Below are 23,139 nucleotides of genomic sequence, written 5' to 3' on the forward strand. Positions count from 1 at the left end.
CCTATGCTTATATGTATGTGTGTGTGTGTGTGTGTGTGTGTATATATATATATATATATATATATATATATATATATATATATATATATATATACTCATGTTTTTTTGTGAGAGTGACGTCACGCAGTCAGCTGCTCAGTGTTTACATCCAGAACTGTGTCCGCTTTGTGTTGAGCGTTTGTGGATAAAGACGGCAGTATTTTTTTCACCATGCACAGCTTTAACAAGACAACAAACGCGAGTTAAAATAAAAAAAATCCCATCGATTATTGTGGTGCTGACGAGATTGTAGCACAGACCACATTACCTGCGAAGCAGCAATCATTTCATCCAGACCGACTGCTTACAGCTGGAGGTGAGCTGAGAATTAACCATCCTTTTTTTTTTTATGAGCCAGATGGAATCCATACTGCAATGTTATCAGCTGGACTAATTTTATTGCACGACCACGAATTCTGATCTTAACAACACGCATAACGTTTCATACGGCGTGCACATGAAAGGAGGTCTTTTTAAAATTGTGCCACTAATTCGTAACTTCAGCCATCATCCGAAAGCATCGACACAAACAACACATAACGCACTAGATAGGTATAAATCCTATAGCACAGTTACCATAGTAACCGCGAAAGGGCTTCTAGGTTAACATGCTATTTAAGTACAGTAGTGTGGAAGTAGTAGTCATTAAACGCACACTAATTGTTTGAGCTATTAAGGTGAATCAGAATCAGAATCAGGTTTGTTTGATTTGGTGAAGCTTTGATTTGAACATTTTATGGGAAGGAATCTTTCTCACAGGTGCTCTTTTGGAAGTAGCGTCTCCTGGGAAATTGGTAGGAATTCCTGCTTTTCACTGACACCCTGGGAAATTGCAAGGTTCTTCTCTAAAGTTGGGTGAAATGATTCTTTTATTCTTTTATTCATCCACCCATCCATTTTCGGTAACTGCAAAAGACTGTTCGAGGTTATGGAGGATCTCGAGCCTATCCTGAGAGTGCAGGGTCCATTGCAGAGCACAATGTGCCATACATTCACACTTATTGACAATTTGGAGTCACCAATCCACCTACTGATAGGAGAGAGATCAAAAACCGCAGAGGAAACCAAATCGGACATTGGGAGAGCACACAAAATGACCCTGAGTGAAATAGAGGTGGTGAAAAATAGATGCTATTGTGTATTTTTTGTATAGTAAAGCACTCTCTCTGTATGACTATAGTACTTTACTTTGTAATACTTTACAAATTACATTATGGGTTCTCTTTGTCTCTTACATTCTTATTAAATGGGGTTCTGCAAACTAAAGGATGTTTAGGGATTTTTAGATTTTTCCTAGCGGCCAGTGTAGGTACTGGGTTTTCATTTCCAGTGAGGAGAAGCCACACTTGATAGTCTATTGATAGCCAAGCTCAACTTATTAAACAGGTGAAATCAAGTGTGGCTACTATGTGATTGAAATGAAAACCAACACCTGCCCTTTGGGGATAAGATTGGGCATCCCTGTAATGCCTTTCTTAAAAGGGACAAACTGAATAACCTTTTAATAGTTAGATGGAAATTTTTGAGTTTGTCTTTCTTTATATCATCTGATTAACATGTCCACATTTTGGTTCCTCAGCAACTATGGGAGGTACAGTAAGTGCAGGAGAGGACAATGATGAGTTAATTGACAACCTTAAAGAGGCCCAGTACATTCGTTCAGAGCTGGTGGAGTGTGCATTCAGAGCCATTGACCGAGCCGACTACTACCTAGATGAGTTTCGTGACAGTGCTTATAAGGACTTGGCCTGGAGACATGGCAACATCCACCTGTCTGCACCCTGCATTTACTCAGAGGTGATGGAGGCTTTGGACCTTCAGCCTGGCCTGTCTTTCCTCAACCTGGGAAGTGGAACAGGCTACCTCAGCACCATGGTGGGCCTCATACTGGGTAGGTCCAAGGTTTATGAATAGTTGCCTGCCGGGGTGGTAGAGGAAGGAGTGAAAATGTTGTATTATCTTATCATCAGGACTACATGTATAGTGTAAAGAGAGTAGTACATACAATTTCCTATTAAGGCTTGATGACAGGAATGTAAGGTAGTTCTTGTTGTGACAGTAATTAAATACTGCTATTGAAATGTCTCTGTGGTTACTCCTGCTAAAGTCCACATAATAGTCATGATAATCTGTATGAAAAATAATCCTATATTTACAATAACATGTTCTAGAAAGTCACAACTGTAGGGGTGGTTAAAATATTCATGAAGCTGTATTATAATTTTTTTTCAGGATTCTCATGTTTATTAACTCTACGTTAAACGATGTAGGTCCATTTGGTGTGAATCATGGTGTTGAACTCCATGCTGATGTCATTGAGTATGCTTATCAGAAGCTGGACTGCTTTATCAAGACGAGTGACAGCTTTGACAAGTAAGTATCCATGTATTTATTTTTGTGTGTGTGTTTTTATAGTTTAACATTCCAAATAATTTGTATGACATTCATCAGGTTTGAGTTCTGTGAGCCATCATTTGTGGTGGGAAATTGTCTCGAGATTGCCCCAGAGAGCCGAAAGTATGACAGAGTATATTGTGGAGCAGGGGTCCAGAGAGAGCATGAGGACTTTATGAAGAACCTTCTAAAGGTTGGCGGTATCTTGGTGCTCCCCTTGGAAGAAAAGGTGCGCCTGTCTGTCATGTGGTCAACCATGGTTTCTACAACCATTAAAAGAAAAGTTACACTACTTACACTGTTACACAGAGTCTGAATTGTAGTTTGTGTCTCTGTGTGAATCCTTCTAGGTTTTGTGAAGAACCCATTATAAATAATGATTTTTGTACCTTAAAATACCTTTAATGATACGTATCAGATAGGTAAAGTATAAGTAGAACTTTTTTAACAATGAAAAAAAACATGATTTTAGTGTAAATATTGAGTATACACGAGCTTTTTTTATGTTTAGGTGTTAATAAACCTTAAGGCAGTTTTTTCTTTCAGCTTACCAAAATTACTCGGACAGGGTACAACTCCTGGGATAAAAAAAGGATCATTGCTGTGTCCTTTGCACCCCTTGTACTTCCGAAACACAGAGAAAATGGCAAACCCACAGCAGTACCACTACGTAAGTATGTTACAACAGTAATTCAGTCAGATTTATCTGAAGTAGGACTATTTGCTAAATACATTTTAAGATTAATATGAACTTTCTGATGTCTAGCTAGATGTTTTCTCAGTATATAGTTTCACAGGAGGTAGAGTGACAGTGTTGCCATGTTTGTCAGCTTTGGTTTATGTCTGTGCAGTTTCACATCCCTGTTTCCATGGGTTTCCAGTAAAAACATCCCAGTAGGTGGATGGACTGCTCTATATTGCCTCTAGGTGTTAATGAGTATACAAATGTGTGTATGATGCCCACCCAGGATACATTATCATACATCCCATCCAGGGTACATTCCTTATTTACACACGTAGCTCCTGAGATGCTCTAAAGACAGAGCAACTGAATGATGCATTTTTAAAATCTTGTACAGCTGCCATGTTTGAAGTGCGAAGCCTCCAGGACTTGGCTCGCATTTCCATCCGGCAGACACTGAAGAAATCTGTGTCTGGTTCCTGGACTCTTCCCCAGAAGGTGGGTTCCAGAGGAAGGTCTCGTCTGAAACAGAGACGTGAACAACGCGACTCCAACCTCCTGACTAACCACTATATGTTCGTGAGTCGCCTGATCCCCAGAGCCATTGACGACAACCAGTCAGAGTCAGATGACGAGGACTGCAGGGGCGTTTGTGAACGCGTGGGTGATGAGCTTGGAGAAAGTGAGGATGGAAGGAGGAAGGAGGAAAGAGTTACAGAGGCTCCTGTTAACTTCCTGAGGGAGAGAATACTCAGCCTGCCTCTTCCGGAGCCACTCAAGACATACCTTCTATATTATAGAGAGAAGTAGGCCACCAATTTAGTGAGTTAACTTTATTTCAGTTAATCCACAGACTGTACAAGTCCTAAAATGTCCATCAATTCCTCCTCTCACATGACTTTTGGCTTGTTGGAAGTAATGTGCACAAATTACATTTTTAATGGCTAAATAATCAGCATGGTTAACAGGAAGAAATAAACTCTTTTGAGACATCAGTAGTCAGGCTCTTTACTAGAGGTGCAAATCATCCTGTATAGAAAACACAATCATGAATCTGACAAATAAACCCTGAAATATGAACAGTATACTACCTATATTGGTAATAAACTGTCCCTGTATATACCTTGTATGGCCATCGATACTGAATATATAGTGAAAAACAGTGCAGACAATAAAAGAAAAACTGAGGACTTTGCAAGTAAATGCCCATCTTTTTCATTTCATGCAAGGGGAATGAAAAAAAAATGGAGAAAAACATTAATTTTAGGAGTGGTGTTGCAATAAATCAATATGTGCCTACAAAAAAAAGCATCATTCGGCTCTCAAAATTGTTGTGCATCCTTTGTTTTGCCCTCATATTTTAAAATACACAGCAAACATAGCATGCTCTTAATTGAGTGTATGAAAATTAATTACTTTATATATTAAAATATAAATGTATTTCCAAGTTTTTCATTTGTCCATGTGCTCTTTCCAAGAACCCTTAAATCTGCTTTTTAAGATGTTTTCAAACACTTCAACATTAAACCCTGTTAAAGCTCAGCTCATAAAGCATTATTCTAAATATTTTCTCGTAATGTGTCCTGAGTGATGCACGTTACATAGGGGGAAAAAAACATATCAATTAACTCATGTCTTCGAGTTTGAAATTGTACATTCTAGGTCACAACATATATACAAGTATGACCTGTAATTAAATGTTTAAGGCTAACTATGCTAAATAGTAAATGTCTGCTAAAAAAAAAAAAAACCTTTGTAACTTTACATTATAACTTTACATTATAATAGTCCTACAAAAGTCCAAGAGGGCGTTCATTTTCTTTAAAGGTTTGAGAAATTGAATTGTGTGATACTGTTCAGTATTTATTCCTAATCCACATTGTCACATCAGCACATAGACGTTTACTGTGCAATTAAAAAAATGAAATTAAATGTACGAGCCAATCTGTTCGTTGTCAGCTTTATTAGATTAGAATACTGTGCTTAACCGCCAAGTACAGACTGGACTTCACTTTGGATAAGAAAATAAAAAAGGAAAGGAAGCACTTACAAAATAACAAAAGAATTGGCTTGTTTAATGATTTAAAAAAATATTTCTTTGCAAGACAAGATGCGCAAAACAACTTTTTACGCTCTCTTTTCAGAGAGGTAGGTGAGAGAAAAATGCAAACATGAACACCACCATTTTCACACTGAACCAATGATTGGTGTCAAGTAGATGAGGTAAATGTTTTGTGGGAAAGAAAGAAAAGGCACAATCTACAATCAACCGTGCCATGTAAATTCACTTAATACCAACAATAATAATAATCATAATAATAATAATAATAACAACAATAATAATACACATCATAACACCATCATAACAGCAATAGAAAAAAATATGAGGCAAAAATACAGACTAAATTTGATCTTGCAGGGCATCAACCAGCCCTATTGTTTTGTCCAACATCAAAAATTAGGCCAGGTATCCACACTAAGAGTTCAACCATATATTTGTTGCTCAGTTGAGTCCAAAAGTTTCTCACAGTCTTGCAAGGCCAATGTACAAGCATTGACTTAGACTCAGATGAGAGGTGCTGTAACATACTATCTGACCACCAGACAGGAAACACAAAGTTTGGAAGGGCCAATGCAATCGTCATGGCAGAAAGCACCGCACCCCTGGCACATAATCATGGCCTTGAGGCGGCAGGAGCACTTAAGAGCCACCTCCTCTGCAGCACTTTCAGCAAATGCCTGGATACTAAGGGCGGTGCTCTGGCTTCCAGCGTTCCCAACACTAACGCGTGGCCGCAGTTGGAGCACACTGTCTGCAATGCTGCGTGAGAAGCCACTACCATCCACTACAGAGACATTAGCTGTGTAGCTGAAGCCAGATGAGGATCCTCCTCCAGTGTCTCCACTCAGTGAACCTCCACCTCCACTCTGCTGCAACTTAGGCAGCTTTCCATACAAATGGTAAGAAAATGATGAGGCAGAGGTAGCAGAAGAAGAGGACACAGGTGAGACTGAGGAGTCTGTATGACGGGTGTAAATATTTTTACCTTGTTCTTTCTTTGCCATTCGTGCAAATGACATTTCCATGTTAAGCAGTCCTTCCATGGCTCCACCACTACCTGTATAATTGTCTGTGGAGCTCTGGGGTTCTTTTTTGGGTACAACAACAGAGCTATTTCCTCCAATTGAAGCCTGTGAATTTTTGGTGAGAGCTTGCTGGCATGAAGGGCGTGAGGAGACTTCATGTTTCACACTAGCCCCATGAGAGAGCTGTTGCTGATAAGACTGAGGTTGGAGTGGCTGTGATTTGGATGGACGCCAGCTGATCTTAACAGTAGGTACAACTTCAGAAGGACAAAGGTCACCATGTGGAGGGGAGGGAGCACCAGGTGTGGTTCTGAAAATTGGCTGGGAGAGGTTAATAGAGTGTACCTGAAGACCAGCTGCTTGCTTCTCTGGGGTGTCACCACGTGAAGGCTGAGGGATGTGGTGCTCTTTAATTACAGCTGACTCTAAATTCTGAGCACTTTGAGAGTTCATGTCCACTGAATGCCTAGAAGAAGAAGAAAACGTGGAAGGGAGGGAAGTGATGACGGGTACTGCACCAGGAGGCACAACGCTCCCTGACTGTTGAGGAACAAACTGCTGGACAACTGTACCACGAGAGCTGGGTTCATCAAGCATGCATGCCATTCGAGACTGTGAAGTGGCAGGTGGTGAGGGACCATAATTTCTTCCAGGCACAGGTGACTGATGAGTAGAAGGGGCTCTGTGCTGCAAGTCCAGACCAGCAAGTTCTGTAGTCCCTCCTGTTTCAGTAGGGGCTCTGAAGCGGGCAGTCATGTTTCTGGGAGATCCTCCAGGCTGGCAATTTGCTGGCAAGCCTGCTTGTGCCCCTGGTAGTCTGTTTATCTCCAGCTTACTTGCAGAGTGTGACTGGGGTAAAACTTTCTCCAAAGGTAAGCTACCTTGAAGAAGCTGGGTTACCAGAGGGTTGTTTGCCTCTACAGAGGACACAGGTCGTGCAGTACCTTGAATTCTCTTAACAGCAGAAAGAGTGGCAGAATTTTTAAATCCAGAATCATCTGTAGGCAGTCTGCAGAAAGGTTTTGCCTCATCTTCTGTTGGGATGAATGACTTTCCTCCACTGCCATCATTTGGACCGTGAGACTTGCTTTGATCCTTCTCTACATGCATGAGATAAGACTGCACGTGGACCTGGGTCAAGGAAGTGGCATTTTGATCCTGAACATGGTTTATGCCATGGTTGTGGACTGAACGGTGCTTTTGTGTATGAATCACTGCCTGATTTGGCATGCCATTGGGGAAACGAGCCTGAATGACAGTTTGACTGTGGGCAGGGTTAGAGACATGTGCCTGGATGACAGGCTGCTGATGCTGAGGGGAGCTCAAAGTGCATGAAGTAAGACGATTTGGTGTCTGAATGACAGGCTGAGTCTGAGACTTTGTATTCTGACCCTGCACTCCATTATGGTCCATTGTTCTATGCCAGTCCACTGTATCATCCTCCGGAGTTTCATTCTCAAAGTCTGATGCAGTCTCTGTGGAATCACTGTGCACACCATCTTCCTCTCTCATATCATTTGGTAGACAGGAGAGGGAACTTGCGTATTTACCCTCCGTTTCAGTCTCTACACTCTTGTGCTCCTGCAGTAATCTCTCTCTCACCACATGATCCTCTACACCACCTACAAAACCATTGCGGGCTGTAATAAAAGTCTCTTTGGGGATTTTCACATCTGACCCGTGCTGAATGACCCCAGTAGTGCCAGAGCGATGTTCACCTAAATACTGCTCACCTTCCCAAGACTGAGATGATGCTGCCAAAGTTCTGATCACATCCACTCCTTGGGCACCAAACCTAGGAAGTGAGTCAGGTATTGATGTGGGAACAAGATTTACTGCTTCAGTTGACACTGGTGTAATTGTGTAACTGGGAGTCACTGTTCTGCTCTCATTTGAATCTGCTTCTTCAACCCTACTCTCTTGCTGACTGCCTACAGACTCAGGGTCACTGGGTGTAGGCACAGGAGTGTCTGATGTTTGCTCAGAGGCTTTATCACAAGAGCTGACCATCACCTCCTCCCCTCCACAGATATCCGCCTGGTCCTGGGAGGCTGGGCTGTCCGTCTCAGTTGGTGATGGCGTGAGGGTTTTAGGGGACTCAGAAGGCAGCACTGAAGGATTAGAAGATACAGATGATGGAGATGGCATAATTTGTGGGGTAGAGACTTGGTGTTTTTCTAGACTTTCTACATTTGATGGCTGTAATTGTGCTCCAGACGAATGAGAGCTTGCAGACGATTCCTGGTCCTCCACATCAACTCTTCCTCCTCCTCCTCCTCCTCCTCCAGGTTCAACGGGGCCCGGGTGCTCTCTCGAACGCCTCCCGCTGGAGCAATCCGGTATCCCAACACCACCCCCCGGGCCGCCCCCCCCAGGCCCTGCCCCGTCCCCAGTGGCTGCAACAGCAGCAGCGGCTTCCCGCTGTGCACGGGCTTGCTGGGCACGGGCTTTGATGTCCGCCAAGGTGCGCGCCCCCGTCCCACTGCGCCGCGACCCCTCGCTGGGGGGCACGATACGGGGACAGATTTGGTACGTTGGCGGCCCTTTGACCCACGGAGGCTTGATCCGGGAGAGCTGAATCTAGGAAAAAAGGGTACAGAAGAAAAAGGGGAAAAGGTGGGGAATAGGCACTTAGTTAATTAATGGAAAGTATTATTTAAATTAAAGGCTAATTTGAAAATATCCAATAGAACAGCCTTAAAATCCTGACAAACACTAAATGTAAAAAACTTGGCCACCATACCCGGATTGGCGGGACCTTGGGTTCCTCTGTTGTAGGCTGTGGCTTTTCTGAGTGCACACAGTCAACTGTGTTACGAAAGGACTGATGCTCATCCAGTCGCGCCCTCTTCTCGGGAAAGCTGGTAAAGGCCTGGGACTCATCGGGTCTCCTCTTCTGTTCCTTGAGCTGGATGGCAGGGCTGGCTGTAGAGGGACTTGCCGCCGGGCTGCTCTCTCTGCTGCTTGCTCCAGTGCCTGCTGTGCCAGTAGTGATTGAGGCACCATCATCGAGTGGGTCAGTGGCAACAGCAACAGTTGAGGATGAAGAGGAAGAGGAGTCAGAGCTAGCAGCAAAGGCTCCTTGCTGGTCGGAGGTAGAGGAAGGCGATGAAGATGGAGAGGATGAAGAGGATGTCGAAGAAGAAGATGAGGACGGAGAAGAGGTGGAGGCAACAGTGGGCTCAATGACTTCAGGCAGCAGGCTGGTAGAAACTTCTGGTTCATCGCATGTTGAGCTTGTAGAGGCAGGAGCAGGAGTAGAGACAGGGGCTGGGGATGGTGCTGCCTCTGTACAGAGTGTCTCCACTGGTGCTTCTGATTCTGATTCGGCTTGAAGGACGACCTCTGCTTGCTCTGTACTGGTTTCTGGGACAGGTGAAGTAGCTGGAGCCACAACTTCTAAAGGCGCTTGGGTTTCCGCCTGTTCTTGAGCCACTGCTGCAGGAGTAGTTTTGCAGAGTGGGCGGCGGGCCCTGCGTCTAAGGTCAGCACGTGATCGTCTCCTAATACGACCCTCTCGTCTTCGTCTTCCAACGCCTCTCCTCTTGGGTGTGGCTGCAGCAGTATCAGCCCCAAGAACTGACCCAGAAACCTCTCCAGCATCACTCATTGTGAGTTTTAATGCCTCCTCACGAGTTAAGCCGGATCTATAAAGAAAGGTGTGGAACAGTCAGCACTTAAATAAATACAACAGGGTTATTTTAAATATGACAAAAGAACCTTACTTTTGGCCGTGATACTCCTCGAAGAATTTCTCCTTCCATGCCTCTACCTTCTTTTCCTTTTCCATCTCTTGTCTAAAGCGAACCTGCATCTCATGTGTGAACTCACCTTAGGGAGAAAAGGACTTTCCATGTTAATCTATTCTCTAAAATAAGTGGACATATCATGGCCATACCAGTTACTGAATGAATCTAAAAATAGCACTGTGTTCCTGTGTCAAAGTGACCCTCACCTTCAGCAAGCCTCTCTTTCCAGCTTTGAGAGGCATGAGTGAAAAATTCATTATTCAGTGCTGAACTGCTGAGTCGGGCAAGTCCATCAGGGCCAACCTAAACATTAACATACAACAAAATTCAAAGACAGCAAACTGAAATTAACTGTTGAGAGACATCGTACCAGTAAAGGAGAAACGGACAGCAGCCGTAACCACACACCTGTCTGTCTACTTCAGGGAGAAGCTGAAGAAGCTGTTGCTGAGAGTGAGGAGGAAATGCTGCAAAAGTGCGTGTATTAATTAATGCACGGATGTTGGTGTTGACAAGGATCGAGCCCGGGGTTTCGAAGTCCACCTCCACACCACCTCTATTCCTCTTCATGGGTCCTGAAAATTCAAACATGAAATAAACACTGCTGCTGAACATATAAAGACAAATGCTATGTGACAATATAAAACCCTATATTACATAACCCACATTAGCTCCAAATATATTGACAGATGTCAGAAGTGATCACAGTGACAATCTCTGATTCCAGGTTGCAAACGGCATTTTATAGCACAAAGGGCTGCATAAAATGTGTTTTACGTATAACTGAGACCATGATTTGTCTCTTCCTGAAATTTGATTCAAGAACTAGGATTTGCACTCCTGCAACCAATGAATAAAACATTCACTTTTCCTCCTTATTCACTGTGACCAATGCCCACTGACATGACTACACACACACACACACACACACACCATGATGACTTGAACCCAAGCTAAGCTGTGAGTAAATTTTAAAATAGTCCAAATGCCACTGTTGAGAATAAACTAAATTTTCATAAACAGAATATATCAGCTTATGCACTAAATGCAAAATTCTCAATTAATAAACTTGAAATGATTGACTGGCTTCTTGCTTAGAATTTAGCAATACAAATGTAACATTAAGCCAGAAATTCAAAGTGAAGTCAAGCGATCACAAGCATCCATTGGGAGGTTTAGTATTCTGCTTAAGTAAGGTAAGAAATTTAACAAATATGATTTCACCACAGCATGCTCGAATTCTTCATTTTGATTAGAAGGAATGTGTTAATTTCCTAGAAATTGGTTGGGCTACGTTATAGTGTCTGCTGCAATGCAAATTTCAACTAAATGGCTGATGCATCAGATAATTTAAAACAAGAAATCAGGGTTGTCTTTTTTTTTTTTTCTTTTTAACATTGGCCAAAAACATTGGATGTTATACTGTGGGGTAAATAACTTCCTTACACATATTCCAGTAATTTAAAGATAATCAGTAATCAGCCATAATTGTACAGTGAAACATGTCGCTCAAAGTCATACCAGCATTGCAGGAAAAAGCAAATACATGCCCTTCATTCAATCCCCAGCCAACATAAATTTAAATGAACAGACAAGCAAAAACATCAAGCAGTACAATTGCCATTCACTGATGCATTTCCCCAAACAAAAGAAATAAAATGCTCACTGGAAAACATTCAACTCAAGTTTAAAATATGGCCATAAGATATAGACAAATTAAAAACAAACCCTTGTTCAGTGCAGCAAACCCTAACCTATTGGTCTTCCACATTATTTTAAGAACCTATCATTTCATCCTATGACAGGTCTGGAAGGTGGTGCTGAACAGTGTAAATAGATGGGATGGTTAAGTGGTGCATTAAGTGGGTTTGGGGTAAATAGCAATGATGGGTCCCACAGGGTCTCATCCTCTGTACCTGAACGTAGGCCACGCATGCTCTTGAAGTGCTGGGGGCGTTTCCAGCCCAGCTCGGAGCGGGCTCGAAGTGTTGGGCCTGGACCCCCCCTAGACCCTTCCCTGCGCCTCCCCGCAGCTCCTGAGGGGACAGGTGGGGGAGGAGGGAGGCTGGTGAGACTTGGAGAACGAGAGTGTGGGAAGGGCAGCACAGGCAGAAAAGCCAGTGACATTGGAGAGGCTGGAACAGCAGGCAAAAAGTGCTGGCTAGTGTACACACACAAAGCCACAAGGACAGATGTCCCAGACATGGAGATACTAAGCAAGAAGGGTAAGTGGATATCTCAAATGAGGATGCAAACGTAAAAGCAGAGGGTTCAGATATCCATAGGTCATAAAGCAGGGCTTACAACCAGAAACACTGGTTTCACACACTGCGAGCAAAGGGAGGTACTAAGAACAAGCTATACAAAGTCAGTGCCTGCTGGGAAGATGCTGTTTTAGTGTTAACAGACACACAGAGGAGGCTGTTGACAGGATGGAATTGTGGGGGTACTGGCCTTGAGAAGACAGCAGAATAAATGATTAAAGTCTGTCAGTGCATAAAGTTATAAAAACTGTCAGATCACAGTCAGAGTAAATGGGCTTACAAACCACTGCAGAGAGAGTAGAGTTTGGCAGGAAAGGATGAAGAGAAGGAAAGGATAAGAGGGTAAAGAAAGTAACCTGAGGAGACGTGTTCACCGTTGACTTTCAGTGGAGTAAGAACCACACGAGGCATCATAACAGATTTCTTCCTCTGTCTCCCTGACTGTAGAGAGGCGAGAACAATTAGTAAAATTGAAACCATGCACTCACATGGAAAAAAAATAAAAAATAAACAGTGAATATATAGATGTCAGTTTTCAACTTTTACCTGCGAGGATCGACTCAGTCGTGTCTGTGGCTCTGTGGAGCAGGAGGCGCTGGAGGAAGTCTCATCCACTGATGCTGAAACAGGAAGCAAAACCAGGAAAAAATTGGTAAACGATCGCTTACTATAATGTCAATGCATTGAGTTTGTGCTTCTGTAACATATCTGTAACAATGCATTATACTTTGTTTAATAACATTCAAAAGTTGAGACAAAAGTTTAAGAGTGTAAAATACATCCAAGAACATGTGCAGAATGTGGAAGTAAATCCGGAAATGTTAAAGACCTTTTACATTTTCTCAGTAAAATGACGAGGTGCTTTTTATGTCTTATAAACTCCAAAAAGAAAAACAATTCGATGCTACTGAAGGAAGAATGGTTGTTTTCAACTATTGATTATTTGAACTAACCCATCTCATGGGCATTCCACAACATTAATTGTAACTAAGAATGGAGAAATGGATTACTGGTTGTAGAGCATGACATCACAGCTGTTGATTCTTTCAGAATAACTTTTAATTCAATACTTTTCAAAACATTTTCCTAATATTACAAAAATCTGTTAAGTGACAGTTCTTAAAGGTGGGGTCTCTGCTGTTTGAGAAATGCTTCAGAAAACTGCGTTAGGCTGCCAAACAAAACAATCGCGTAGTCAATGAGCAGAAATGGGCTTTGTTCAGTGTGCAATTAGCAGAAAGCGGTTTTAACATTGACACGGATGATAAAAACAAAGAAAGAAAGCGAAAAAAGGATTACAATAAGGCAAGAAGTAGAAGTGTTAATATAGGATCAGCTTTCCAGCGCTGGAGAGAACTGAAGGAGAGGGAAGGCCTGTGATGGGACGCCGAGGGACTTAAGTAAAGTTGGCCGCATATTAAATATTAAGTAAAGTTGGCCGTATGTATTAAAAAGACATTTCCCCTCAGTGATGTGTGAGCTGAATTTGGTGACAGTACAGAGTATAACAGTGAAGTTCTTGACCGTTTTTGTAGTATTCGCTTTTTGGGTTTTGCACTTTGGAGACGGTCCCTTGGAATTCGTCTCTCAGTCGTCTGCACATAGAGACTTGTGTATTTTGTCCACCGTGGAGGAAAGCTGATTTTGGAAAATTGGGTTGTATCTGCCTCTCTACATTACTACAATAGAAAAGAGGTGTTATTTGTGTAGTAACCGCATTTAGCTCCGGAGTTATTGACTCTGGAAACCCCAATCTGTGAATTCAACTTTACTTAAGATGCAGAGGCCGCATTTTCCTTCTCGATATTGTTCTTCCCTTCAGCTATGATAGAGACACATTTCTTTCCATTAGTTGCCTGGGTTACATATGTATGTGTGGGCAGAGCTATCAATACAGGGGTGGGGCCCATTTGGGTTAGGGGCGTGTTTGTTTTGGTGATTTCAAAATGTCAACATTGGGTTTCAAACAACGGAGACCCCCCCCCCGCCTTTAAGAAAGCTGGAAGGTGATGTTGAAAAAAAGCAAGGTAATGAGGAAAAATATGCTATGCGTATCTCAGGACATGTTAATCCGTCTTGGTCCAAACTAATCGTGTACATGTGAAACTTTCCGACAGAATATTTGGTGGGATATCTGCACTACAAACACATGTGCACTTTGAATGTACGATTGCAGTGATTAGTGCCAATACAAATATCAAGATCAAAGACCAAAATGACAAGCATAGCTGAATACAAAGCTACGATAGTTAAGATTCAGAAACGGAAGTCGTTATTAAAAAAAAAAAAAAAAAAAAAAAAAAAGACACCCCACCCTTTCACAAGTGCACTCGAAATCTGCCTTCTGACTCCATATGTAAAACACTTTCATAATTTAGCTCCAATTGTCCCTGTTAGAGATTTGTCTCCCTCCATCACACACACACAATCATATGCATGCTTTAAACCACTCTCAACTAGGTCACTGCGGGATGTCATGTGCTGCTGCAGTATCCATGGCAACACACACATTCTCAGCGGAAAAAAAAAGAAAAACAGGAAAGAAATCAATGTTTCCCTCTCATCCTGTGTTCTTGAAGCTTAAGGTAGCTGCAGTCCTTAATTTGGTTTTCATTTTATGTAAAGCCTCAAATCTCTGAACACATACCCAGAACAAAACATGCATTGTAGTGTTAAGATGCACATGGTAGACAAAAACATTTAACAAAATAAAACCTTAGAAATTGTAAAAAGAAACGATAATTAAAATGGCATGTTCATGACTAGATATGCAAGTGTCTAATCCTAGATACTAAAAGGTATTCTATTAATAACTCAGGTAAGAATGCACAATATACATCTTTTTAAATCTCCAAAGCATCATTTGGTTACCGGGGATGATGATGCGAGCCTAAAAATGTTGATACATGATTAATACCTGCCCAGATTCCAGGTTGTATGAAAAGCCATTGATACTTTCGTATACTGAATACGTTATGCTGACTGGCATCTAACAGATCTTGCACAAGAGCACATTCCTGGTGGTTCTACAGTGACTCCGGGACATCCTGACATAAGAAGCAAAAATAAACCTTTAGTGACGGTGCAAACAAACCAGTTGAGTTTCACACACCATCATTCTCACCACTAGCAGCTGTAGTTTCTGTGGAGTCACCGCTCTCCTGCTCAGCGCCTTCTGCTGCTCCAAACGAAGCTGTGGATGAAGCTGCTGGTGTTGCGTTCGGGTCTGAAGCCTCCGAACCCGATGGGTTCTTCGTCCACTGGAGGGCATTTTTCTGGAAATAAAGAGACTTGTATATCAGCACCACCAAAATCTACAAAAAAAGTACACAGCATTTGTAAATGCATGGATAGAACAGCATTCACACTTCCTGAATATTATCACTGTGGTCTTCAACACATTTGGCCAAATCAGTGAATCGTTCTCAGGAGCAAACATGCATCATTGCTACCTTTAGTGTGAAAAGGCTCATTCTTCCTGGCAGCTTGAAGAAGATGCTGTTCTTCACTCGATCACCTCTCACTTGCGAGTGGAGCATGGTAACCAAGCAGGCCAGTGGGGCTGTGCCACTAATTGTATGACGGACACAATTAGATCAAGTGAATACAGAAACTTAATAGCTTCAAAACATTAAAGCATAAAACAACATAAAATCAGATTAACTCACCTTCTATTTTGTGGAAGTGGGTGCCATCAAATATTAAAGATTGGAGAAGGGGGGGATAAAACAAGGACATTCAGTATATGGTTCATGAAAGCAGCTAATGTATAGCATAAGAGATTGATCTAATATAGCTCTCTCATTCTCGCATGCACACATACATATACATACTGTACACACATACGGCATTAAGGACAAACCTCATTTCTTTGAGTCCCTTTGTTTGGATGACGTGAAGGATCTGTTTAGGTGTCATTGGAGCATCTGAGAAGTTCTCAAGAACCTATGGAAGTGGAGGAGAACATCTTACTTGTGAGACACATGCAGGTCTTGTGGCTGAACACAGTTACATGACTAAATAGTCAGAGTTGTCCACTCTAAATCTAGACCAGGTTTTGTCCAGCAGTTGCAACTGGCAGCATCTTATTCCTCCAATAAATGGTCTCTCTTTCAGGTTGTATTCCAGCCATTATACCTGAAACCTAAAATCAAGGTTTATTCTCACGTTTCTTTTTCCGGTTACTCTATATTCCATGTTCCCAAGGGTTTTAGGAACAATCTGCACACGACAGCAAATGCACCATCATAAGCTATCATCTCCTCAGGTGAACTTTACTATGACGTGAAATCTACTCTTGTGCCTCATCACAAAGCTGACTGTAATGTACAAAACCAAAGGCAGTCATTTGCAAGACCGAACGGAATTGCTATCGCCTACTGAAAACAGGCGAAGGCTAGTGCGAACATTTCTCTCTGGCTACAGCCAGCAGTTAAGGACGTCGACGTCTTCCTTGTACGAAAGGGAAAGCCACAAATTCGTCTCTGGTGCTCTAACAATTCTGAAACCAAGACAGTGAGACAGGAAAAGGAATTGAAAGTAACGCTTTGCCGTGCAGAAGAACAAAAACACCCAAAGAAACAGGTCACTCCAGCAAAGGGTATTTAACATTAGTTAGAAGGGGGGAAACCTAATACTTAACCAAAATGTGGCCAACCTACTGTACAAATGTATTCACTTAGTACTGTATGTACTTATAAGCATGCATGTACTATAAAACACACACACAGGCAAGGTTAGCAACCTCTGCTTAGTATCCTCTGTTCAATTAGGTACGTTAACTTCATAACTTGTTAAAACAAAAAACGTAGGGACATCAATTTTCAATCTAAAGCAGCATTATATTTTACATAAAGACTTTAAAACCCGTACCAATTCCATACATCTGAAGCAACATTTAAACCTTTATTTGCTAGAACCCCAGTCCTCAACGATGTGCTGCCTGGAAAACTTGGCGAACCAAGTGTGTTTGGGAACAGCAGCATTTATCAGGATAAGAAGGCTGTGTTTTTCCTTTGTTTTAGTTTGAACTTTTAAATTGCATTTATGGAGGTTTTCATTTCAATATTTACACGTGTGCATAAAATCTCAATTAGAACGTTTTGAAAGATTGTGTCAAAACATTCATTCAAAATAACCAAATTATTGAGAGTCAGCGAAGACGGCAACCAAAAGCAGTGAAATTTCACTATTCTTATTACCAGAGTTGATAGCACAAACGAAATATTAATGCAAACAATCCATTCAACACTAAATAAAAATAACATTTATTGATTTGGTCTTTGTCTGGTGAATATTTTTATATTAACGACTGCATTCGTTGGACACACTGTTTGTAGAGAATGCACACATCATGCATAAAAATTTTGGTGTCCACTTCTGCCATTTTAAATAATACCATAACTTTTGGTTTACTATGTAGTCATATAATATATAATATAAAACTCTTCTTGTTTTAAATTCTCACTGAAGGCTAAACCCCCCTAAAGATGAAATCCTAGAACCTCCCCTGGCGAGCACTATAAGGAACATGACATTTTTAGCTTCTTCAAATAAGAACCTAGAGGTTTCTCAGAGCATCTAAACAGAGCACAGCATCGCTCACATCGACAGCTTTTTTTTTGCAAAATATATTGCAGTTTTGTTAAATGTGTGCGCCATTCAACAAAAGCTTCATATTGGGTATTTCTAAGGGGTATTTTTCAATAATAAACAGTGTTCTGTGGAACATTTAAGCAAAAAGCAAAACATCCAAATCCCAGTCAAACTAAACCATCTGGAGAGAACATCCAAGCATGTATGAAGTGTCGCTTGTCCCCACAAATATGCAGTCCCTTCTATTATAGCAACAGCTTAAAAAAAAGCCCCACCCAGATTTTGCCATTCCACCACACATCCACACACCACATAAGCACTAATGAGGCCAAACTGTGCTTTGATAAAGCAATAAAAGGAAACCGTTAAAAAACGTTAGATGCTCATATGGCACATTTATGAACACACTGAGAAAGCCTAGGGAGTGACACCTTATTACATATAGATATCCTTCATATTTAGATCTCTGAATCTAGACGATCTACATTCTAGTAATCTCTGAAAATATCCTCCTGCATAAAACGGTGGATTTCACAAATCTCTAGTTTTTTAAACCTTTGTTAAATAACTGCTCACACAGAGGGGGAAAAAAATGCATAGTAGTCACTACGAACAAAAGACAATACAACCATAATAATAAATAAGCACTGTGAAGGCTCCAATACTAAAGAAAATAAAAATCTTTGGAAAATGTCTCCAAAATTTTTCACAACCGAGTTTATACATTTTCAGTGAGAATAACAAAATTAATACTAAAAATACTGAAATTATTCTCATGGCCGGAAATTGGGACGCTGTCACATGGTTGCAATTACATGTGTAACACCAGATGTGTTCACACAAGTGTGGGGAGAGGACTACATGTGTGTTTACAAAGAAATGGCAATAGTGTAGAGGATGTTTTGGAAATAAAGTCACAGGACAACCTGTACATATATATTCACACACACACAAAATTTATGTGAATGGACATTTCTTACCAACATATACTGAATGAATGTGAATATAAACAGAATACGGTTAAAAACCTATAGGCTGTCCTGCAGAGATACCACTTTGGGGTCATGAAAGAATTTTACCAACTGTAATGTATAATGTAGTTCTAAGTATAAAAACTTAATTTATGTAACATTAACCGATGATTAAATCTGACAATTTTTATTAAAATGTCATGTATCCAATCAATTTGAAGCCTCTTAAAGCAATCATTTTTGTCCCAAATGTAACAAAAAAAGCAGAAAAACTCATGTCGGATTAACCACAATGCTTTGGGAACAAAATGCTTTATAAGGATAAAATAAAAAGCAATATGTATGAACCTGAATACAATGATTAACTGTTGATACCATTTGCTAACACAGTCAAAATAAATAATTAAAAGCCTGATATTTTCATTTTTCTATTATATTAATCTTTGTATAATAAACTTTGAGTGTTATGCTTCTTATGTTCTGTAAAGCTGCTTTGAGACAATGTCCATAAACAAATAAATTCCAATTGAATTGAAGTCATGCTACTAGCACTGCACTACTCTCATCAGATGTAGAAACCTTCAGACAGACAGACTACTACGCAAACGAGAGTCAGGCTAACTAGAAAGTGATGTGTCAAACAATTAGGAAACACGTGACTTCGGATGACACTAAAAAGCACGCCTTAAAAAAAAATTCACACAAGTGCCCCTGTATGACAAAATATGGGGAAACGGTCTGCTGACAGCAAGCCCCACCCTAAACAGTAACCTTAGACTTGCAGAAGCAAATGTCACTAGATAACTGGTTGCATTGGCATCATGTGGCTTTACATTTCATGCCAGAGTCTGAACTGTTTTGTCAATACCCAGTCCAGACATTCTCAAGTCATAATCTAATATCATGGATAAGATCATCAGACATACATGCATTATATATGCATGATCTATAAATATCGGATTTAACATTTAAGAAGTTTAAAGTAAAACTAGTAAATCTCATTTACAGGTTTAAAAAATAAATAAATAAAGAAAGAAAGAAAGAAAGAAAGAAAGAAAGCACTTCTGAAGCTTTTGAATGATCGACACAGGCCATCTGAAGTAGTAACGCATGTTTATCCGTGTCTACCAAAGCAGAGATTTTATATCAAGCAGTGTGACAACAGTAAAAATGGCTCTGCTCTTCAGTGGTTTAGCTAAAGCATTTCTCTTGGCTGCTATTCAATACTTTGTGGAGAACATCTGAAACAGGAAGCACTTCTCCTTCTGGGTCTGATGTCTTTTATCTACAGCAGCCATACAAGTCGCTGCATGTACTTCAATTTTGGTTTGGATCTAGTTTTCGAGGTTTTAGATGAAGGTTTTTTTAAGGCTTACCCTATTTTCAATACGGGTCAAAATGTTTGTATTCTGTTATCGAAATACATGTTTTTTATTTTTTCACATCTATTACAAATTTGCTCTAGATAAAATAAAGAAATAAATAAAAAGCTCTATAGAACTACAGGCTAATATTTAGGAAAGTGATGGGATATTAAGATTTATATAAAAAAAATTAAGTGTTACAGGAGGTTAAGAGCAGATTAAGTCCAGCTCAAATTAGTCAGTGATTTTTTATTTTTTTAATCAAGGTGGTTCGTGTAAAACTACCTGCTTTGCAGTAGGATTTTTACACATTTTAGACAAACGTGTATTTTGTAGTGAATCGCTTATTTCCTTTAGCAATCTGAAGCTAACCAGTTAGAAGGCAGGAAGCCCTGGTTGCGTCAAACTGTATGGAATAAAAAAAAAGCCCTGCAGTTTAAAACAAAAACAAAACAAACATAAGGTCGAGCTGAAACCGGACAGGACGTGGTTTATGACAGAAAGGGAAGGATGGTGTCGAGTTCAGCCATTACGTGCTTTCTGTAATCTTAGGCTAGCAAGCTAACGTTAGCTAATATGAGACACGCAAACAAAGGGTCAAACGGGTAGCAATGCTAATAAAGATAGCTAAGCTACAAGTCGAGCGTTCATTCGTGTGCGAGCACAACAGTTATACGTGTCAACGGGGTGTATTTTAAAACCTGTTCTATTTAGATTTAGACTCGAACAACCACGGCGTTGTCCTGACTGGTAGGGAAACGTGGGACGAGCTACACAACGCGTCTGTCCGCAGCGACTTCATAGTAACAGTAGCTTTGTCTGGGTGCTCGTGACGCACAGAAACATAAAAACTGCCATTATGAAGACGATACAAATACAAAACGTTTGTGATTTACCATGCGAGCAGCCTCGGCCCATGTGCGCTCCTTCTTCCTCTTCTGTTTGTCCTTCATTTCCTCGGTTTTCTCCGTGTTTCTGCGGCTGGCTATTGCCGAATAATCGGCGAGCGCTGGACAGGAAAACGTGTGCGCGTGAAACAGCTAGAGCGCTCGTGAGCGGAGCAAAGTGACCCGGCCGAGCTCGCTGTGATCTCCAAAACACTCCACACCTACTCCTCGTTTTTTTTCCGGGTTTTTGCGCCCTTACACTGCAACACACACGCCTCGGTTAAAATATAATAAAGCAATGATGTCTCGCTGCTAGATAGATAAGCTAGCTAACTGCAGATGCAGGTAGGTAAACAGCGCGAGCCTTTTGTAAGCTAGTAGCTAGTAAACACGTCCAGGGCGCAGCGCGTGCGAGCTACCTCCTTCTGGCATACTGCAGGGAAAACCCCTCACTTTGGTATGCAAGGAGAAGAGAGCACAACAAGGAGGTCAAAGGTCAAGCACACTGCAGGAATGCAACACAAAACAACTCATTGCCCCATCCCCCTCTTTTAAACTCGCTTTTTTTCCTCCCACAGCCAACCATAGACCGTGAATGCAGCCAACCCTTCACTACACAAGCTGCTCTCTTTTTCTGACGTATCAGACTGCGCTGGGGTGGGACACGCCCATAATCACACTCAGACACACACACACGTACACACACACGTTCAATCAGCCTGCTGGAGCACAACCGCATTGATCATGAATCAGCATCAAGATTCATAAATCACATCTATATTCGTGCCTGTCTATCAGACGTTGTTACAGCAGTATATATAACATACAGAGAACTTTACATTGGCTTTTTCAAAGTAAAAGCTCCATATCCTGTTCCATAGCCTGTTCTCTCTAAGGCCCTCTAGGGCAGAGTTTCTCAAACCTTTTATAGCTAGGAACAATTTCACTGTCAAATAAATTGCCCTAAGTACAATTTTTTTTTAATGAACAATCCACTTCTTTAAATATCGCACTTATTATTTAAATGTGTACAGGAAACATTATGTATATGTTTTTGAGTAACTGAGATTTTGGATTAAGCACATTAAATTCCAGTCAAAAAATAAAAATATCTATAAGAATAAATTTTGCAGCTTTAACAATAGTGGGTTGTGATTTTCACCACTGTACAGCAATATGTTTATCAGAAATCTGAAGGGATTTTTGAAGTATCTACATGAGGCCCACTTTGAAATATACTGCTATAATATATAAATATACTGATACATATATGTATATATTATAATCTTAAATTTTGTATTCTATTATTCTATTAATCTTTCTATTATTCTTTATATTAACCTCTTGTCCTATGTTTCTGTTCTGTAAAACTGCTTTGAGACAATGTCAATTGAAAACTTGAAAATATATATATATATATATATATATATATATATATATATATATACTGTTTATTTTATTTGTATTATTTATTTGATTGTCTGACTGTTTGTCTAACAACTTTCTAACACTCACAATTGTGTCCTTCATTTTAAACTACTATTCAACTAAAACCTATTTTATTACATGCCATAAAATTGATCATGCTCATGTAACACGTTACGATATGCAAAGGATCACGACGATTTAATGAATATGCAAATTATCCACGAATCGTCTGGCTGCTTCCTGCTCGTTCATTAGCCACTATTCCCTGAAAAGGGTTGGAAACGCTGGTGATTTGTTCATTAACGAGTCGACTCTTTGAGCCGGCTCTTTTAGGTGAAGGCTGAGCTGCGGTTCAATAGAGTCCATCGATATTGAGCACGGAGCTGTGATTAGTAACGATCACAGAGCAGAAAGCTCATCTCAATAAGCTCAGTCCCATAAGAAAGGAAAAGCACGTTATACGAGTAAAGACTTAAAGGAAAAAAGGGAAAGCAAAAAAAAAAAAATAAAAATCGTTGCTTAAATTACGTCATAGTGACTTTTATTTTGGAAAAACACTGCTACTTCAAAACAGGAAGTGAACTATTGAGACCAAATGTGTAGTACTAAAACACGTTTTATTGAATAATAACATTCAGGGTACTATTATTTTGTAATCATTCCATCACGGAGTATGGAA

At 40.6% G+C, this 23,139-nt stretch overlaps 2 protein-coding genes across 11 annotated transcripts; one reads left to right on the forward strand and one right to left on the reverse strand.

The window, feature by feature from the left end:
* The first annotated feature begins 111 nt into the window (after positions 1-111).
* Positions 112-4,105, forward strand: pcmtd2a (protein-L-isoaspartate (D-aspartate) O-methyltransferase domain containing 2a). Of its 6 annotated transcripts, none has more exons than XM_027170396.2 (6): positions 112-355; positions 1,619-1,930; positions 2,310-2,412; positions 2,491-2,662; positions 2,980-3,103; positions 3,513-4,105. In XM_027170396.2, the coding sequence occupies exons 2-6, from the start codon at positions 1,624-1,626 to the stop codon at positions 3,923-3,925; spliced, it is 1,119 nt and encodes a 372-aa protein (XP_027026197.1). In that variant the 5' UTR covers positions 112-355; positions 1,619-1,623; the 3' UTR covers positions 3,926-4,105. The 6 variants fall into 6 exon arrangements, 5 of the variants coding, with proteins under 5 accessions (XP_027026197.1, XP_027026198.1, XP_047662869.1 ...); XM_027170397.2 differs by lacking the exon at positions 112-355 and adding an exon at positions 791-889; XM_047806913.1 differs by lacking the exon at positions 112-355 and adding an exon at positions 811-833.
* Positions 4,106-5,061: 956 nt separating this feature from the next.
* On the reverse strand, positions 5,062-21,658 carry asxl1 (ASXL transcriptional regulator 1). 5 transcript variants are annotated; one of them, XM_027170391.2, is made up of 13 exons: positions 21,042-21,658; positions 16,078-16,160; positions 15,884-15,886; positions 15,668-15,785; positions 15,328-15,490; positions 12,762-12,835; positions 12,572-12,656; positions 11,868-11,987; positions 10,360-10,526; positions 10,158-10,254; positions 9,928-10,033; positions 8,946-9,849; positions 5,062-8,776 (listed from the first exon to the last, which is right to left on the reverse strand). In XM_027170391.2, exons 1-13 carry the CDS (start codon positions 21,096-21,098, stop codon positions 5,705-5,707), a joined length of 5,049 nt encoding a protein of 1,682 aa, XP_027026192.2. In that variant the 5' UTR covers positions 21,099-21,658; the 3' UTR covers positions 5,062-5,704. The 5 variants fall into 5 exon arrangements, with proteins under 5 accessions (XP_027026192.2, XP_027026193.2, XP_027026191.2 ...); XM_027170392.2 differs by having other exon boundaries at positions 5,062-8,782; positions 15,340-15,490; positions 21,042-21,657; XM_027170390.2 differs by having other exon boundaries at positions 5,062-8,782; positions 21,042-21,657.
* Positions 21,659-23,139: the final 1,481 nt, after the last annotated feature.

The sequence above is a fragment of the Tachysurus fulvidraco genome, chromosome 23, assembly GCF_022655615.1.
Source record: "Tachysurus fulvidraco isolate hzauxx_2018 chromosome 23, HZAU_PFXX_2.0, whole genome shotgun sequence".
Lineage (NCBI taxonomy): Eukaryota > Metazoa > Chordata > Actinopteri > Siluriformes > Bagridae > Tachysurus > Tachysurus fulvidraco.

What these genes read in the sequence shown, in the direction of transcription:
- pcmtd2a (XM_027170396.2), top strand. Translation starts at nt 1,624, where the DNA reads ATGGGAGGTACAGTAAGTGCAGGAGAGGACAATGATGAGTTAATTGAC. An exon ending in ACGAGTGACAGCTTTGACAA is followed by an intron (nt 2,413 to 2,490) that starts GTAAGTATCCAT and finishes GACATTCATCAG; the next exon opens with GTTTGAGTTCTGTGAGCCAT. An exon ending in ACCCACAGCAGTACCACTAC is followed by an intron (nt 3,104 to 3,512) that starts GTAAGTATGTTA and finishes AATCTTGTACAG; the next exon opens with CTGCCATGTTTGAAGTGCGA.
- asxl1 (XM_027170390.2), bottom strand. Translation starts at nt 21,098, where the DNA reads ATGAAGGACAAACAGAAGAGGAAGAAGGAGCGCACATGGGCCGAGGCT. An exon ending in TGCTAGTGGTGAGAATGATG is followed by an intron (nt 12,836 to 15,327) that starts GTGTGTGAAACT and finishes TTCCTGTTTCAG; the next exon opens with CATCAGTGGATGAGACTTCC. An exon ending in CGGTGAACACGTCTCCTCAG is followed by an intron (nt 11,988 to 12,571) that starts GTTACTTTCTTT and finishes CTGTCCCCTCAG; the next exon opens with GAGCTGCGGGGAGGCGCAGG.